General features: G+C 39.1%; 1 protein-coding gene across 18 annotated transcripts in view; it reads left to right on the top strand.

Annotated features, from left to right (window-relative positions):
• GRIP1 (glutamate receptor interacting protein 1) overlaps positions 1-20,403 on the top strand; it is a 377,681-nt gene that overhangs the window by 348,371 nt on the left and 8,907 nt on the right. For 7 of the 18 annotated variants that reach the window (XM_073000404.2, XM_078376902.1, XM_073000405.2 and 4 more), the window contains 6 exons: positions 369-438; positions 661-806; positions 5,685-5,862; positions 6,742-6,881; positions 8,762-8,947; positions 15,311-15,467. In XM_073000404.2, coding sequence (XP_072856505.2) covers positions 369-438; positions 661-806; positions 5,685-5,862; positions 6,742-6,881; positions 8,762-8,947; positions 15,311-15,467 — 877 coding nt within the window. Of the gene's footprint in view, positions 1-368; positions 439-660; positions 816-5,684; positions 5,863-6,741; positions 6,882-8,761; positions 8,948-15,310; positions 15,468-20,403 lie in introns of all 18 variants that reach the window. The other 11 variants (XM_073000408.2, XM_073000406.2, XM_073000407.2 and 8 more) reach the window with 2 other exon arrangements.

Here is a 20,403-nt window from a genome sequence, read left to right as displayed (position 1 = left end):
AAGGGAGGGAAGCCATTTTGTGGTGGGAAGCCATTTTGCGGAGCCGGAAAAAACATAGTTTTGCGAACAAACAGTTCGCGAAGCAGGCTCCTAATCGATGTCAAGCAAAAAAACCCCATTGGAACCATCGTTTTGCAATTGCAATAGCGATCGCAAAAAGGTCAACGTCAAGCGATTTCGACGTCTAGTGGGGCACCACTGTACTGGTTCATCATATATACACATAAACTTTTAAAACCATTGAAATTCTACTTATAAGTCAGAATCCTTTCCATGTTATAATAATACCAGGGTAGGTATATGCTACATATAGCTACTGAAATTTATTTTCAGTTTGTAACTATGTATTTATGTATTGTGTATTTCAGCTCCATCTAGTCGAAAACCAGGGGACCCTCTTGTTATTTCAGATATTAAGAAAGGAAGTGTTGCTCACAGGTAAGTGCTTTCAGGTTGACCAAAAAAAGTTAATCTGTTGGTTATTCTAATACACTTTGGATTTGAAATGATTTACATTTCTAAGTTAAGTGAATTCTCCCACTAAAGTAATGTACTCCTTTACAGTTATATGACAAAAATAAATAAAATCATTTGAGTAAATAGCAATATAGGCAACATGTTCAAGTCATTAATCATGTAATTTATCCCATTTGTTAACAGAACTGGAACATTAGAACTGGGAGATAAATTGCTTGCCATAGACAATATTCGACTGGACAACTGTTCCATGGAAGATGCTGTTCAAATCCTGCAGCATTGTGAGGAACTTGTGAAGCTAAAAATTCGGAAAGATGAAGATAACTCTGGTATTCACAGTGAGCTAGTTTAACAATATTTTATGTTCATTTCAAGTGTAATTATACATTCAGCTATAATTTGCCTAGTTCAGAGATAAGTACCCTGTTTATTAATATCATTTAAAGTTAAACACTGGCCAGAGTCCTCTTGATAAGTTACATCAATGTTAATGCACTGGGTTGAATTGCCATGGCAAATTGCCACTAGTTAACCATCACCAGTTTTATTCCTTATTTATTCCTTGATCAGCCTCATGGGTTGGTGTATGGAAAAGGATGCAAACAGCAAAACCTGTAAGCTAGCAGCAATTTATCACTGTAATTTATGCCATTGCGCTTACACAGGATAACTATCTAGTAGCACTAAGGATTCCACAATGGAATTGCACAATCAGTTGGGCATCCCTAGCAAGACCAGTTGTGCAGTGCACCAGTGGAAGTGCTTCAGGATTGCATGCATAGTTATGCAATAGTATTTTGGCCAGGGCTTTTTGTTTGTTTGTTTGTTTCCATGGTCAATATCAATTCCCTTTAACAAGATTTAGGATAATCCAAAATTTTAAAAAAGAGAAAGCAATACTTCTTAGGCATTCAGAACCTGCAGTTCTGTTGGCTAAATAAGGGATCCCTTTTGTACAATTAGGGTGCAGTTGGAAACCTGGTAATAATGTTTTTATACATATTAAGATTCAGTGTCTCTCAAATTAAAATGTTGTTGCCTGGAAGCAGGCTGTTATGCAGAAAGCTGTGAAGACTTTTTTTTTTCTTTTCAAGTGGTTTTCTGCCTAAAAGGCAAATTCATAACAGCACTAGAAGTCAGCATTTATTAACGTCCATGTTGCATGATTTCATGATTCTTCATCTCTTCATTTCTTTCCAGTTTAGTAAGTATTATGAGCCATCCAAATCTTTGATTGTGCAGAAGGAGCATACATGGCCTGCCAATGATTAAAAGACCTGATAATGTATCTTTTAGTGTAATTATCAGCTTTTTAATTCTGCTGCTAAATTAATATGTTGCATAGATTAAAGTCTATTTTAGCAGTGTTACTTACATGGTTTACAGTTAAAATCTTCAAGATGCACTCCATCTATTAAGTGTGAATGTTCCTATTTAAATCTGGGTACACTAACACATCAAAATAATCATAAATGGATGTGTCTGTATCATTTATATTAATGAAAGCCATCCAGTAAATTACTACCCCATAAACTGATGTTATAAACTATATTTGGAAAAATAAAACCAGTATAATGAACCTTTGTTCAATGAAACTGAAAGAAAACACTGCGCAAATTGTTATGAGAATATAAATTATAACAGCTGTGCCCTACCGTATTTCTGCTCTGTGATATCATATCCTGGGGTTTTGATCTGGCACTTAAGAACCAGTCGTGGACCATGAGCATCAAGACTAGGCTGCACATGAAAGAATTTGAGCCTTATGTGTTGGGTATCCATTCCTGCAGCTAGAGCCATGTACATATGGAGCTAGACTGAGCACTGGTTAAACTTAGTCCTGTATTAGAAATGCCACCATAGTCATTACCATCATATTCACTTTAAACAAGTACACACAGAGGAGTTTCAGAATTAGTCATTTCTGCCCACAAAACAGTCTCAAGTGAATTTTGAACCACTCCCCACAAAAAGAAAGAAAGAAAGAAACTGAAGTTGATTTTTCACTGTCTACAGTGAAACTGTGCTGACTAGATAGCTCAGTGGTTTAGGTATGGAGTTTGAATCTCCACTGTGCCTCCTGCAAGTAGACTGAGTACCTATCTGTAGTTTTCTTTTACGGTCTGGCCTTCCTTCCACTTCCCTTATGTGTCCTTTTTTGTTTTTAGGTCCTCTTTGAGCTTTTTTTTGAAACCACATTGGCCTTTTTGCTGTATTCCCTTTTTTCCCCTCTTGGAATTTTTTGTAGTTGTGCCTTTAGAATATACTGTACATTTTTAGACATTCCCAGCCATCTTAATATTTGGCATAACTCCCAACAGCTATCAGAATAATTGAAGTCTCTCATTATTACTTAATTGTGTCTCTTTGAAATTCTTGCAAGTTATTTTTCAAAGCTTTCATCCATATCTTCTCTTTGATTGGGAGGTTAATAGTAGACCCCAACTAACACGTTCTTTTTATTTTTCAACCAAGTTATATTAATCCAGATATGCTTGATGGGACAACCACATTCATCTTATTGTATTTCTGTGCAGAAATATATGTTTGAAGACACCAAGACTATGTGGTATACAGGTGTACCATGTGGTGTACAGGTGTACAGGTCTGTGTTACTATGCAGTTCTTGCCTAGATAATGACTAAATGAGTGATGAAACCTCATATGACTAGGTCCACTCACATGGAGATATGTAGATCTTTAAGATTCCTCCTGCTCTATCCTGAGGCTCCCAAAGGCTTTCCAAGGGTAAAATGGATCCCTAAAGAGCTTTAGAAACTCAGGTGTGGAATAAGAAGTTTTAAATTAAAGGTTAACATTCCTGGGTGATGACATCATTATTATTTATGCCAGGTAGCCTCATATGACTAGGTCCACTCACATGGAGATAGATCTTTAAGATTCCTCCTGCTCTATCCTGAGGCTCCCAAAGGCTTTCCAAGGGTAAAATGGATCCCTAAAGAGCTTTAGAAACTCAGGTGTGGAATAAGAAGTTTTAAATTAAAGGTTAACATTCCTGGGTGATGACATCATTATTATTTATGCCAGGTAGAGTTGTGCAGCAGGATTTCAGCCACTGTTTTACAATGATTCTAGTCATTATTAAAGAAGTATATTCAGAAATTGTTGCTGGCTGATTCCAGTTTCACAGTTTGTTATTGGTATACTATGTTGACTATACCTAGCTATAAGAAACACAAAGGTTTCATTGGCTATCTGTATGTTTTGGGAAATAATTTAAAATGCTGGACTATGACCTAGAAAAATGTACCCAACTTTGGATCAGGTTATCCAGAAGACCAGCTTTTTCTGTGCAAGGTTTGATCAGGCTTACAGATGGACACACATCAGAAAAATGGTGATTTGTTTTGATTTATGATTCATCAAAGTCAACAAATCACAAACTGTGAATTTGGTTTTTTCTGATGAATCAATAAATCAAGTTGTCAATTTTTTTACTTTAAATTCCTATAAAATGCCCCCTCAAAGGACCTAGAGATGTTACAATTACCGAGACACTTCCCCTGACTCTGTACTACAACCCCAACAAGTTGGTGAAATTAGGGTTTCCGACGTCCAAGTTATACCCACAAGGAGGACCCCCCAGGAAAGTCTTCCCCAGGCACCTAGAGACACTAGAATCACAGAGAAGCTTCTATTGATTCTCCTCTACAATCCCTCCAAGTTTGGTGAAGATTGGTTTTCAGACATCCGTGTTATACACCCACAGAGTGGGTCCCCCCCCCAAGAAAGTGTCATTTAACATCTGGCTTGGGAAAACCCAGTCTTCACCAAACTTTGAGGGATTGTAGAGGAGAGTCCGAGGAAGCTTCCCTGCAATCTTGGTGAATCTAGGTGCCTTGGGGGCCATTTTATAGCCAAATGAATTGATGAAAAAAAATCATTGATTTGTGATTTGTCATGGGCATGGATTTGTACCAATATGAGTCAACGAATTAACAATTTTTGAATGAAATTGGTGATTAATTTTTTAATTCATGCCCATCTCTAATCAGGCTTTAAGATTATCTGGAGAGACCATTATTTTATCTTCTGCTAACAACTCACCCTCATCTAGTAAGAAGCTCAAGAGAGGGCCTGCTAGTTCATAGCTCCCAGACTTTAGAACTCCTTGCTAGAGACCCAGCTAACCTCACCTGAATAAAATACCCCACTGACTGTTGAAGAAAAATTTACTTAGACTCATAAGATGGATTGTACATAAGATGGAGGCTGGTTTTCTATCCTGATTAGATTTATTTTTGACTGACTTGGTTTTACTTTTTTTAAAAAAGATAAAAGTTTCTATTTTATCGTTGTGTTTTATTGTACTATTTATTGCTACCAACCTGTTTTAGAAGTGTTAGTTAGAGAGGCTGAATATAAATTGAACACATAAATATTTACAATATTTTAAATAAGATACTGTTTAAACATCCTGTTTAGCTCAAATCTTGTTGAGTAAATTCAGAATAGAAGAGGAATTATGATAACTATCTTGACCTTCCTACCCAGTGGATTGTCCTTCTCATGACTGGCAATGTACTAGTTGTAAAATCTGGTGAATAGCCAGTCAGGTGACTGACGGTGTGAAGAACAATCAACTGAAGACAGCTTGTGTCCAGAGGATTCTGGCCCAAGTTATTTTCTCTGGTTGACTAATAGATTCTGAGTAGCTCCATGCTTATCTCTGTTTCCTCCTGTTTAAAAGCAAACAATTGCTGATTATTTATTCACTGTACATCACCATGGTTATCCATACAGATGACTGACCTTCAGCAATATGATGAGGAAGCTACAAAAAGCTACCCGTTTAGAAATGTTCAAGAGACCATGGTAATTTACACATTGAGAAATATTTTCAGAGTCTAGAGTTTCTAGTTAGTCACTGTTTTAAAGTCTATTCGAAAGACATCAGAAAATAACGTAGGGCGATGTAGCACCATGATTTTGCTTCACAGTTGTATTGCTGTAGGAAAGTACATCAAAGTAAAGTGATATCCTGACCTCATTTTGCAAATCCTGGTTTTGTTTCAATGAATGAGAAGATTTGCTGTCATTGCCAATGAAGTCAGATGTCAATTTCAAATTAGAAAAAAGGAGTGACTAAGATATGTATCTGAACCATAGCATTGTGAGGATGAACACTCTGATTTCTGACTATTTTTTTCTGAATGTATTGTTCTTTTCATTCCTTCTTTCATAAGAGACCAATTGCATCCTCTTGGCATGTATTGCAGATGAACAAGAGAGCTCAGGAGCAATTATTTATACTGTCGAGCTCAAGCGGTATGGAGGACCTCTTGGGATCACTATTTCTGGTACTGAAGAGCCCTTTGATCCCATTATCATTTCAAGCCTTACTAAAGGCGGTCTAGCTGAAAGGTAAATTGAAACTATTATATTCACAGTTTTGGTATTTGCTGTATTCATTCGTGCATAACAATTCATTCAGTCATGTAATAATGTTCCCATGATACATCATAAATGAAACACTTAATGATCATCAAGCTTTTTCTATTGGTTTATACGTTACCAGTCTGTTGGTAAATCTAGAATATAATTTTGCAAAGACTGTTGTTATCACAAATCATTTGAGCATGTTTTCGGTTCCTTAGTCACTGGTGATATTGGTCAGAATCCTAGTGGAATTTTGCTCCAGAGTAAGTAAAATTGTTTAGGTTATGGTGACAAATGCCTGGTTACCTGCCAAGCACATGGTTGCTCACTTGAACCAATCATGTGACTGGCAGCTAGTTAATTACTCTGGAATGAAATCCCACTAATTCACTGTTTCTAAGAATATTTTCTTGTAATATAGCAGTACTGATAAAACAACCTGGGTGTGTGGGTGCCTGGATGTTATTGCTTGTGCATGCGTATATCCTTACCATTAAGACAGAGGAAGGCAGCCACCCTAGGCAGCATATTTGGGTGATGTGAAAGAGCCTGAAGTATGTAGATATATGAACAAGGAAATTTACAAAATGCTGCTAAGTGTACAACTCCCACCCGTGGTGCCACTCTGAAAGAAGCAGGGTTTTTTGTTGGCAGATAACACTGTATTAGTAGCTTAGAACCAAAAAGAACCTAATGCACACAGCCTTAGTAGCAATAACATTAAAACAATTGCCATTGATTTTATATTCTAGATTAACTGGGAAAAAGGAAAAACAGAAGACATTTTTACTTACCTAAGTTCAACATTTGGCTCCGTTTTCTTTTTCACTGAACTTTTCATGTTTTACTTAACTCATGTTCCAGGACAGGTGCAATTCATATCGGAGACCGAATCTTAGCAATAAATAGTAGCAGCCTGAAAGGAAAACCTTTGAGTGAAGCCATACATTTGTTACAGATGGCAGGAGAGACAGTCACCTTGAAGATAAAAAAGCAGACAGATGGTGAGTATGGCAGGTATTACATGGAGGCCCTTTGTCTGCCATCAGCAATGTTTAAATGCATATGTTCATGGAAATGACATTTGGCCTATATCAAATGTATGTACAGGAATGTGGAAACAAATGCCCAGATGTAGGAGTGGAGCCAAATGGTTAGGTAAAAGCTCTTTCAGTGAGGAAGAAAGCCGTGTTCTGGAATTGCACAAAAAGCAAACTCTATTTTTGACGTACAGTACTAGCATCATATTCAAAATATGGGAAATAGCCATGGTACATTCCTGGACTGCTGTGGAATATATGAAGTGTGTCTGGAAAAGATGTTGTGACAACAAACAATTTCAAAGGCATGGATTTATGACCAAAGAAACAACACATGTTCAGCCCCCCCCTTCCCCACAGGAAATGTGAGGATGAAATATACTGGCAGTTTAAACCTTTAAAATGATGCCACAAAGCAGAAAAATGTGATATATTGTTGGAGGGGGCTGCACAAGGCCCTGCCCCCTGCAGGTAGGTCACTAGATAAGTCAGACTAACAAAGCTCTATAGTAGCCTACCCTGTTTTGTTCAAACTTACAATAAACATATTTAGGGTAAGAATGGGACCCCAGTGTGATCAGCTGGATAGAGTGATGGGCTAGGACTCATGAGACAAGGGTCTGAATCTCCACTCGGCCATGGGAACTCACTAGGGGAGTGGATCTGGTAAAGCCATTCCTTAAATATCTCACTTACCTTGAAAGCCTTGTTGGGATCACTATAAGTCAGTTCTGACTTGATGGCCCATAACTAACTAGGGTAAAATTAGAGATGATCAATTGGACTGTCCTCAGGTATCTTTACAGGAAGATAAAGGCAAGGTTATAGAATGGTATATATTACCATGGAATCATCCCACACCAGAACTTAGCAAGTATTTGAAAGAGCTGTAATGTTAATTTGAAGAACAAGAATATGCAGTCATCTAGTGAAGAACATGAAGATGTTCCTTTTTTAAAAAAAAATGAAACCATGATCCCTGTTCACCTCTCTTTTGCCTATTTTGATAGCCAGACTTTACCACCTGTGTCTTTTGTCATCTGATTGTCCAGACTGCTGGTCTTTCTGATTTCACTCACCATAATCCATTCTGTCTCCCTCTCCTGCTATCCTTTTTCTTCTCTAATATTTTCCTTTTTGAGAGGGAAATAGATCTGCTTCCAACATCCATCAAGGGCAGGATGGGAAGCAAATGGCTTCAATTTAAATAACTTAGATATAATTTAGTTTAGTGAAGTTCACCATTGGCACAAAATATTGGGAAGCATGTTGATTCTTGTGGATGTCCTCCAAAGAGAAATTAGTAGGTATCTCTCAAGGATGTGTTGTCAGAGAAAATGAAAGTGATCTACAATGAAACATTGTATTTCTTCTGCAAGACTATACAGCATTTGCCAACTCCTCTAGTGTTATGTTTTATATTCAAGAAAGTACAGCTGTTTCATAAAACTTTTCCTTTATGATCCAAATTAGGCAAGCATTGGTCATCCACAACTTATGGATACATAGATGTGTTCATTAGTTCAGAAGAGCAGTTTCTGGTAGTGTTAATCATTACGTTTTGTACAAATATGTGTTCATTGTTTGTGCCTGCTTTGATCTCTGATCAAACTAACCTCTGGAAGGATGACTACTGCTGTTGTGATGTATCTGTATAAAAATCAAGATAATGGTACTCCATCAGCCCTGTTGCCATGGTACTGTAAAGGAGAATGTTGTTTCTGTCACAAATAAATATCTCTGTGTTGCCTGCTTGTCTAAGCTGTCACAATATTCTTCTATGCAAATGAAGTGGCATTTATATCTGATTTAATTTGTTTTTTCTGCCATATAATTTTGATCAGCATCAAGTCCCAAGAAGTTTTCTGCCTCTGGTCACCTGAATGAATTAAGTGACACTGAAGAGGATACAGCTAGCTCACAGAAACCAGGCAAACTTTCAGAAATATATTCCACTACTGTGCCAAGCGTGGACAGTGCTGTAGAATCATGGGATGGCTCTGGGATGGATAACAGCTATGGAAGCCAAGGTGGGGCTTTGTATTTCATTTTGCATATGTAATAGAGATGGCCCAGGAATTAATAATATTATTTTGACTTTGCTGTACCCCAGGAGCAGACTCTCCTTTCCATATACCTCATTAAGGCTGCATGCTTTAGCGCATTGTGTTACCTCTTGCACTCAGCTAACCTTGCTTTTGCTCTTTCATGAGACTGTGACAGGTCTTTAAGCATATATCAATATACGAACAGCCTTCTGCTAGTTTTACTGATGTTTCAATGGCTAGTCCATAGCTCATCCACAGCTAAATGGGTTTATCCTTCAAGCTGAGATTAATAAAAGATGCAGAACACATTGAAGGTGTTCATTAATTTGAACATCTGAGGCCCATTCATTGTGATTTTTAAGCTGACTATAGTAAAGATTTATTGTAAACTGCCAAAGGGGAGCATAAAGAGATTATTCAGTGATTTGTTACCCTTTTGTTTCTCCCTTATTCCTTGACATTAAGATGTCAGGGGGCTTTCAGAATAATAACTAGTTTTAGGAAAGATTTTGAAAAAAGAATAGTAATAGATTTCCTTTTACTCATAAAATGTCGTGCTTACCGTTTATTGTTTGAGCGATGTTTTAAGCATTATCCTTTAAATGTTGACATAAAATTGAAACATAGAAGTGCCATCTTTGAAACTAAGAGTGTAACTAGATGAGGTAATTTGGAGCAATCCATGTCTGATCCTAATGAGACTCACAGGAGGAAAAAAAGAAGACAGCCTGTCCCTCAATCAGAGATCCTTAAGCGGAGCATTCCAAGTCTTCAGTACAGTAAGGAAGCAGTAGGCCTTGATCAAAACTGCAGAGGCAGATAGAAAGAAGAGGAGCTTTTTGAATTTCCTCTGCCAACATTACTTCCATGGCAGTAATGATGGTGAGAAAGCATTTATCCTGTTCATGGTTGGTGAAATGGTTCTAGCCATTCCTTCCCATAGTAAGCTTAGCAAATCAGCTGACAGTGGATGTGACCATCAATTCTTGGAAAGTTTGAGCATCCTGATAAAAAGCTGTGGTTCTGTTGAATTTGAAAATTTGTTTACTTTTTTGGTCACTCTGACTTGGAAAGGATATCACAGGTCTAGGAAAGGTAAACAGAAATCATCAAAAAGCACTTAAATATTTATTTATTGTTAGGAATGTTTCTCTCCCATCCTGTATCCTAAGATCTCAGGGCAGGGTGCAATAAAATTAACTTTAATAGATTTGAAACATTTATGTATTTTATTTATTTAGTGTCATTTGTTGGCCACCTTTCTCCCAGTGAGAGGACTCAAGATGGCTATACAGTATAAATACTATTTACAACTCTACAAACATTCCTACAAAAATGGCTAAAATATGTTTTTGCTTTTAAAAAAAAGACAACATGGGACATGGTAGAAGTTTACAGAATGATGAAGAAGTGGATTTTAAATCTGTTTTATACTGGAATCAGAGGTCACTCAATTAACAAATGACTTTTGTGTTGTTTCACACAATGAACAGCAAACATTCAGAATTCACAGACTTGAATCAGGTTGGTGGTCCCAGTGAGAAGAGATCCAACGAATTCTTAGCGGCATGCTAACGAGAGCAGCTCAGGAAAGAGTCTAGCTCCGCAGCATTGTTTAATGAAGCATATTATAAGTTAAATAATGGGAATAGGCTGTCCGTATGTGTGTGTGCACTCATGGACACATGTGCATGCCTTTCTTATGGCCTTCTGGAAGGCTTTTGATTGAACACTGTGAATCAGAATTCTGGACTATATGGTTCAGTCAGCAGAAATCTCGTATATTCTTACAGAACAAGGTATTTTGCTTTCATGGAGAAACAGGGAACTACGTGACACCATCCTCAGGGCCAAATCCATCCTTAGTCTTACTCAAAAACAGACCCACTGTAATCACTAATTTAAATCACCTATCATTTCCATGATAGGACGACAGTGGGCTTTTGGGTACTTCTTTTCTGTGGAAGTAGAAAGATCAGCTAGGGTGCCAATAGAAGATTTCTCTCTGTTTTTGGCACTCATGAAGATTAGTGTTTCATTTTCAGTGCTGATATTTAATTTATTACGTATCTTGACATTTAAATGACAACTGCTGTTTTGTTTTCTATATTCATGTAAAATCTCTTTGATCTTATCCATTTAAGAAATAAAAGATGTCAAAATCAGTTAGAGATTCTTATATCTCCTTAGAATGGCTAGAGAGACAAAATATATAATTCCACACACTGTTATTTTCTCTCAAGTTTAAAATGTGTAGATAGAGCCATCATTCACGAAAGCAGTAATAGAATGAAGCAGTCTCTGTCACGCTGGAGGTCTAATTGTATTTCTAGACAAATCCCCAGGCTGTGGGCAAATGTATATAGAGGTTTCATTTTGATTGCATTTATTATAGTTAATCTTGCCTTTGACAGCATTTTTTCACCTTTAAATCTGCAAATACACAACATTGTTTTTACTTACTTTTGAAGGGTGGTGATTTGGGTTTGTTTTGATTTGTGTGCCTGAAGTCACCTTTCGTCTGTCATTCCCTATCTCTCCTGATGAAGGCAAATCTCAGTATGTGGCTATCATTTAGGCTGTGTGACAGTAAACAGCCCATGAATCAAACACAGCTTCCCCGCAGGCCCATTTGTTCACCTCTCTGAAAGACTAATGAAATATCGAACTCCAAATATTTTCTAAGATGGAAGTAGACTGTGAGGTCTCAAGGAATGGACAGCAACGCATCCCTGCAACAAACACACATTGTGGCTTCAGTCAAGAGAACTGCAAGGTGCAGTCCAGAATAATGGAAACGGAATGGAATTGTACAAGTGTAGGGTCATATATGGATATGGAACAACTGATTGCTTCAAAATTGGGAAAGGAGTACGACAAGGCTGTATACTGTCTTCTTGCTTATTTAACTTATACACAGAATACATCATGCAAAAGGCTGGACTGGAGGAATCCCAAGCCGGAATTAAAATTGCCGGAAGAAATGTCAACAACCTCAGATATGCAGATTATACCACTCTGATGGCAGAAAGTGAGGAGGAATTGAAGAACTTCTTAATGAGGGTGAATGAGGAGAGTGCAAAAATGGTCTGAAGCTCAACATCAAAAAAACTAAGAACATGGCTACTGGTATGGCTACCCTAACCCTAACCCATCACCTCCTGGCAAATAGAAGGGGAAGATATGGAGGCGGTGACAGATTTTACTTTCTAGGGCTCCGTGATCACTGCAGATGGTGACAGCAGCCATGAAATTAAAAGACGCCTGCTTCTTGGGAGAAAAGTGATGACAAACCTAGACAGCATCTTAAAAAGCAGAGACATCACCTTGCTGATAAAGGTCCACATAGTCAAAGCTATGGTTTTTCCAGTAGCGATGTATGGAAGTGAGAGGTGGACCATAAAGAAGGCTGCCCACTGAAGAATTGATGCTTTTGAATTGTGCTGCTGGAGGGGACTCTTGAGAGTCCCCTGGACTGCAAGGAGAACAAACCTATTTGTTCTGAAGGAAATAAACCCTGAGTGTTCACTGGAAGGACAGATCCTGAAGCTGAGGCTCCAATACTTTGGCCATCTCATGAGAAGAGAAGACTCGGACACAACTTAACGACCAAACAACAACAAGGATCATGAATTATATAATGGGTAGGAGCAAACTATAAGCAGTTTTTGTTTTCTCCTGCCCCGAACAGCTGTAAAAGAAAGAACAGGGATGAGACTCCTGATAACTGTAGCCACTAATGCAGAAATAAATAAATCATGTTTCATTGGGTCAGAGAAGCCTGTCAGGTTGTTGCAGAAGACACTGCAATCACTCCTATGTCCAAGTCTGGCTACCCCTCATTATTGAATGCTGGAGTTAACCTGCAATGATTGCAAACAAGGAAAGCAATTGAAGTGATAGTAAAGGACAAAGGAAATCCTGTGGCACCTAAATCCCACAACATCTACAATATTGTTATTTGCTTTTTATTCATGAGTAAAGTAGAAAAATTATGTGTTTGGATGACAACTTCCAGAATACCCAGTCCACATGGGCCGTGGCCATGCTTCCTGTGGGAATCTGGGAGATGAGGTTCAAAAAAGTAATATTCCTCATCTCTGGGGAATTATCACATGCCTCTGGCGAAGTGGGTTTTAACTCACAGACGTGTTTCTTGCACAAAATGTGTTCATCTGTAAAATGCTCAAGTTGTCTCTTGGTTTTACTAACAGGGTCTTCAGTAAATCAGCCCTTACCTGGGACCCTTTGGGTTCAAGAAAGATACTGAATGTTTCCCTTGCTTCCTGAATCCCGCTGATATTTCTTGCTTTTTGGAACAGAAATGCAAGGATGCTGAAAAACATGTCATATTTACAACCACACAGTGTGCAAAATCCTTTTGCAGAAATTTACATCAACATGAATTGGGGCCCTTTTAGCAACCTTGAGATGGAGTGGAGAAACCTGTAATAGTTAAAAATCATGGCCAGATCGCCACATGCAGTTCCAGTCTTGGCAGAGGTGATCTAGTTTCAATCTTGACAGAGGTGAATTTGTGTTTTTGTTTTGTTTTGAGTTTTTTGTTTTATTTATTTATTTATTTATTTATTTATTTATTTATTTATTTATTTATTTATTTATTTATTTATTTATTTATTTATTTATTTATTTATTTATTTGTGTCCCACCTATCTGGTCGTTGCGTTTTACTATTAAAGGCTGCACCCCACCTATGCTGAGGGTTCCAAAGGTCTTCCAAAGCCCTGGGAATACTTAGAACATGGGGGGGGGGGATAGGAATTTTTAAATTAGTTTGTATTAATTTTAAATTAGATTGTATTTGTATTAATTTATTCCAGTGCCGTGTTGACATAATTTTACGCAACAGGAATTTGACCATTAAGTAGTTGTAAATACAACTATGATATGCTTACACAGATTAACATAGCTACCACTTGAGAAACGGCTTGCTTCTCTGTGACCTTGCATTTCTGTCGCAAAGCAGGTAGTAGTAAGTAGTATGTAGAAGCAGTTGGCAATAGCTGTCATTTGAAGTATCTCCTAATGCTCCATCCTGCAAGCTTTGGTTTTACTGAAACAGTGAAGACTATCAGGGCAATTAATTCAAAGCATTTTGATTCTGTATCCTGGTGTTGACCAACAGGAATGGATGTGCTGAAGTGTTGAACAATATGGCCTGCATTTTATAGCCCATGAATTGCTGAAGTGAAAATGAGAACTTGTACAGAGGAAAATAAATTTTCAGGGTATGCCTCATTCATTAGTTCCGTAATGAATTTAGAAGTGAATTTTACTTCATTCCATGAGGACTTCTGGTTGCATAATTACTTGAAAACACGATTTGAATAATTTAATATTCTGATCATGTTTGACACAAATCATCAGCAACAACATTTTTCACCATCTGGTAGTCCAAGGTGAACTACATATTTGAGAATCAGCTGATAACACAGTAGAGCATGGGATTCAAAACTGGAGCTCAATCGCCAACTTAACACATAATCCTGGACTACTGTTTTAGTTTGCTGCTGGAAAAAATATCATGTTAACTGCTGAAAAAACCAATGTAATAACAAGCCTCAAGCTTACAGTTTTAATGTGCATTTATTTTCTACTGAGTCCCATTGAATTCAATATGGCTTCCTTTTGAGTTGACATACATAGAATTGTTGCATAGGGAAGGCAAAAGGATCCAGCAAAGGCTGTCCATCAGAGGCAGGAGGCAATAGGCATCGGTTCCTGCTGCCAGCGGTTCTCCACAGAGGTACATTTAGTCCTAGTGAGACGGTTACTATGAATATCGTAGTCTTTCTGTTTTGTAGTTACCAGAGCATTAAAATTTACATTCGCCAGTATTATTGGAAATTTCAACTACTAATTAAATTATTAATTTTGTTTATATGTATTTACGCCCACAGGAGCAGCTAACAGATAGGGAGCACCCCTCTGTCTCACTGACAAGACGCCACTGCTCACAACAGTATTGCTATAGTTTTTAATGTCCTTAAAACTGACTCTAATTCATAAATGAAATAGCAAAATTCCTGTAACGGTATAAACATCTTTTTGTAAAATTGTCCTTCTTGGCTTTTTGTTTCCATCTGGGCTGGACACAGGTTGTTTGCTGGAGTGGGATATAAGACGCCAAAGGTTGCAAACCACTGTCCTCTTCACTTCAACTGCTGCCTGGGGAGCGGCAACTTTCCAGAAGGCACAGGAGGAGGAGAGATCATCTCCTTGCTCCTCTTCCAGTGTCGGCATTGCTCTGGATCCAACCCATTGCATATTGGAAGTCCTTATTTTGAACTTTTAAAAATCATAAATATATGATTTATCTTTTAGGCACCAATTATCAGGCTTCAGGATACAACTTCAACACCTTTGAATGGAGGAGTCCAAAACAGAGGGGCAGCTTATCCCCTCCCAACAGGCCCCGAACCAACCCCTTCCATGATACAGGCCTCAGTGATGACGAGTGGGATAAACCAGTCACAAGCAGGTAGTATTCTGCAGCACATACCCGTTTTTATGTTTGCAGTGGCCAGTTTGAGAGGCATTATGGTGTAATGGTCAGAGTATCAGTGTACAGCTCAGGAGACCTGGGTTCAAATCCCCACTTGCACCAGGTGACCTGGGACCAGTCATTGTCTCTCATCCTGATAATGTGGGGAGAGAAGAGGCATGTAAGATCCCTTTATCTCATGGGAGGAAAAACAGATGAACATCATCATCATCATCATCATCATAATCATAATAATAATAAAACCAAACATACACCTACAAAGTTCATTCTTACATATATCTCTTGTGTGAAGTTAGCGGACCGATCAGTTTGTCCTCTAACTACAGCGATATTCCACGTTTATAGTACATGCTGCATGAGATTTATTAGATTAGTGACATACATGAAATGTTATGATGTTAAGAGCAAGACCTCTGCACTTGATGAATTTCTATGCATAAAAAGATAGATCATTGGCTCAATATTAATGCAAAAATTAAAGTGAAAATGGCTATTTCCATTCCACTGTCCCCATTCAGATGCTGTAAGAGTGATTTGTTTTAATTCTCCCATAACATAATACTGTTTCTTACATATCATTCATATCTTCATCAAAGTTGATGTGACTGATGTGGTTCAACTGCAACATCTCCAACAGCTAGTGGCAATGATGCCTTGGAGTGTCTGAAGAAGGAAGAGCACATGAGATAAGCAGATGATGTGGCCACTTAAAACATCAGCGCTGAACCTCTCTTAAGGGGACAACAATCCCATGTTGGAAAAGATGCCAATATTTTCAAATCTTGGTGATTGTGTAGTTTCTGTAGAGCAGGAGTTGGCAACTCATGGCCCTCCAGATGTTGTTATACTGCAACTCCCAGCCCTGTCCTGGTAACCCCAGCCAGTATAGCCAATGGTGAAGAATCCTGGGAATTGGTGGTCCACCAGCATATCGCAAGTTGCCCCAGCTTTAGAGAACTTGTTTCCAGCATTATTGTTATCATCCCAGAAGCATCACTTTGAAGAAGTATGCACAACTTGTTTTTAGAGGAGACATAATATATTCATGTTATGATTTCTTTTGTGTGTGTGAAATAAGTGAAAAGTGCAGAGTATGGCTGGTCCAGAGCACACCTTATCTTTAAATGCATTTGTGGATAAAATGGGCACCTGGGGTGGGTATGCTTTAAAGGGGCACGTGGATGGAAGTGCTGTATTACCCAACAAATGTTTATGTTGCTCCTTACCCAGTACATTTTAATCTACCAGCTGCTTCTGCCAAAGACTTTTCTTCCCAATCAAGGTCACTTCCCACATAATTGGAAAGTGAGCCTGAGAGGAAAACTATCACAGGAGGACACATTTTAACACTCCACACCTGATCTCCCCTTTGACTGTTTAATGTGCACCTCATTTTATAGTTTCTGTATGAATAGGGCATGCCCATTTCAAAGCACATATGAGTTCTCTTGCAGTGGTTTTAGGCATCTATTGACACTGCTAGCCCTGAAAGATTTAGTTTTTAAACTTTCAATGAGACATTATTATTGATAATTTCTCCACTGATCTACTGTCCAGTCAGTAACCTGATGACTGCATGGCAGTGCTAAGAGTGATAACAAGCTAGCTGAAGAATCCCTGTCCACTTTGGGGTGTTTCTTAAAATCAAATATAATATTTCCAAATATTGTCTACAGTGCCACTCATCTAGTGTCCTCATGGGAATCAGCCTGCTATACAGTTTTTATCATATTTTAGTTATTGGTTCATTGTAAGTCTAAAGAGTACCCAGTGTGGTGGACAGAGTGATGGACGAGGACTCTGGAGACCATGATTCAAATCCCTGCTCAGCCATGGAAACTCACTGGGAGAAAGGACTGGGTTTGTTGTTGTTTATTCATTACGTGGTGTCCGACTCTTCATGACCCCATGGACCAGAGCATGCCAGGCCCTCCTGTCTTCCACCACCTCCCGGAGTTGGGTCAAATTCATGTTGTTCACTTCAATGACACTCTCCAACCATCTTGTCCTCTGTCGTCCCCTTCTCCTCTTGCCCTCGCACTTTCCCAACATCAGGGTCTTTTCCAAGGAGTCTTCTCTTCTCATGAGATGGCCAAAGTATTGGAGCCTCAGCTTCAGGATCTGTCCTTCCAGTAAGCACTCAGGGTTGATTTCCTTCAAAACAAATAGGTTTATTCTCCTTGCAGTCCTGGGGAGTCTGAAGAGCCTCCTCCAGCACCACAGTTCAAAAGCATCAATTCTTTGGCAATCAGCCTTCTTTATGGTCCACCTCTCACTTCCATACATCGCTACTGGAAAAACCATAGCTTTGACTATGCGGACCTTTATCAGCAATTTCGTGGCAGCTGTCACCAATCATGGAGCCCAAGAAGGTAAAATCTGTCACTGCCTTCATATTTTCCCCTTCTATTTGTCAGGAGGTGATGGGGCCAGTGGCCATGATCTTAGTTTTTTTTTATGTTGAGCTTCAGACCATTGTTTGCACTGTCCTTTTTCGCCCTCGTTAAGAGGTTCTTTGCTTCTTCCTCACTTTCAGCAATCAGAGTGGTATCTTCTGCATATCTGAGACTGTTGATATTTCATCCAGCAATCTTAATTATGTCTTGGGATTCCTCCAGTCCAGCCTTTTGCATGATGTATTCTGCATATAAGTTAAATAAGCAGGGAGACAATATACAGCCTTGTCGTACTCCTTTCCCAATTTTGAACCAATCCGTTGTTCCATATCCAGTTCTAACTGTTGCTTCCTCTCCCAGATATAGATTTATCAGGAGATAGAAAAGGTGGTCAGGCACTCCCATTGCTTTAAGAACTTGCCATAGTTTGCTGTGGTCCACACTGTCAAAGGCTTTTGCATAGTCAATGAAGCAGAAGTAGATGTTTTTCTTCAACTCTCTGGCTTTCTCCATAATCCAGCACATGTTAGCAATTAGATCTCTTGTTCCTCTGCCCCTTTGAAATCCATCTTGGACTTCTGGGAGTTCTTGGTGAACATAATGCTGAAGCCTACCTTGTAGGATTTTGAACATAACCTTGCTAGTGTGTAAAATGAGTGCAATTGTACGGTAGTTGGAGCATTCTTTGGCACTGCCCTTCTTTGGGATTGGGATGTAGACTGATCCTTTTCAATCCTCTGGCCACTGCTGAGTTTTCCAAACTTGCTGGCATATTGAGTATAGCACCTTAACAGATTTTGAGTAGTTCCATTGGAATGCCATCACCTCCACAGGCCTTGTTGTTAGCCATGCTTTCTAACTTGACTTCACTCTCCAGAATGTCTGGCTCAAGGTCAGCAACTACACTATCTGGGTTGTCCAGGATATCCAGATCTTTCTGGTATAATTCCTCTGTGTATTCTTGCCACCTCTTGTTGGTGTCTTCTGCTTCTGTAAGGCCCCAACTATTTTTGTCCTTTATCATGTCCATCTCTGCAAAAAAAGTTCCTTTGATATCTCCAATTTTCTTGAACAGATATCTGACACCCAGGATGTTACTGATTATTCTTGTCATCTCCTCTTTCACCACATCTAGCTTACCAAGGTTCATAGATCTTACATTCCAGGTTCCTATGCATATTTTTTCTTTGCAGCATCAGACTTTCCTTTCACTTCCAGGCACGTCCGCAGCTGAGCGTCCTTTCGGCTTTAGCCCAACCACTTCATTAGCTCTGGAGCTACTTTTACTTGTCTTCCACTCTTCCTCTGTAGCATGTTGGACACCTACCAACCTGAGGGACTCATCTTCCAGTGTCATATCTTTTTGCCTTTTGTTTCTGTCCATGGAGTTTTTTTGGTAAAGATACTGGAGTGGCTTGCCAGTTCCTGCACTAGGTGGATCGTGTTTAGTCAGAACTCTCCAGTATGACCTGTCCGTCTGGGTGTCCCTTCACGGCCATAGCTTCTCTGAACTACTCAAGCCCCTTCGCCATGACAAGGCAGCAATCTGTGAAGGGGGAGGACCTGGTAAAGGTCCTTAAATACCTCATTCACCCTTTAAAGCCCTATTAAGATCACTACAAGTCAATTTCAACAGAAGAACAACAGCAACCAGTCTAAAGAAACTTTCCTTTGTTTGTCTCTGCTCAGAAAGAAAATTGGAACTGAATCTGATCCAAACTCTGGGCAAAGAGTACTTAAACCCAGCCAACTGTTCTTGCAGTTGATTCCAAAGGCCTCCCCAATTTGCTTGCTAAATGAATACTGGCTTAAATGAATAGTAGCCAAGAGGAAAAGCAGAGGCTGACAATAGCATCAGCAAGTCTTGAGTTGGATCCTGCCTTTCTCGTGTTATTCCTTAAATGTCAGTCATTATTCCCCCAATAGACAGAAAGGTAAACTTGGCAAAAGATGTTCTCAGGTGCTGCCATTTAGAATGTAGCCCAACAAGCAGCTAAGCTCTGTTTCATCTCCCACAGCCAGGGAGCCTTCAGTCTTTTCATCCCCCATTTCCTGCAAACACTTCCCTTTTAAGTACCAAGAATCAGCACCAGCATTCCAAGCCCAGTCGGGGTGCTAACCCAGCAGCAGCGCCAACAAGGTGTGTCAGGCCTCCACCTTGGCAAACAGAAAGGATATCCCCTGCCAACCCAAACCATGAGGAAGCAAAAGGAGAATTTGAACTACACAAGCTGAAGGCAATAATTCTAGGTAGGTAAACAGACAGTCAGATCCCTCTTTAAAATGCTGCAAGTGGGAATTGCTGTCTGATGGATGTCTTCCTGATGTGCAAAGAAAACCTTGCCCAGAATGTGCAGTTAAAATGGGAGTCTACAGGATCCTTAGGAATTAGATATCGGACATGCAGTAGGTACATTTCTCTGTGGCCCATGTTTTCTCAAGTCATTAACTGGTCTGAAGAGAATTGTTAGAAAGAATGTGGCACAGAAATAAGGTTCTGACTAACACATCCATCA

Source organism: Pogona vitticeps, chromosome 5 (genome assembly GCF_051106095.1).
Source record: "Pogona vitticeps strain Pit_001003342236 chromosome 5, PviZW2.1, whole genome shotgun sequence".
NCBI lineage: Eukaryota > Metazoa > Chordata > Lepidosauria > Squamata > Agamidae > Pogona > Pogona vitticeps.
The sequence above is the reverse complement of the archived record's forward strand: the minus strand, read 5'-3'. Positions and strand labels throughout refer to the sequence as shown.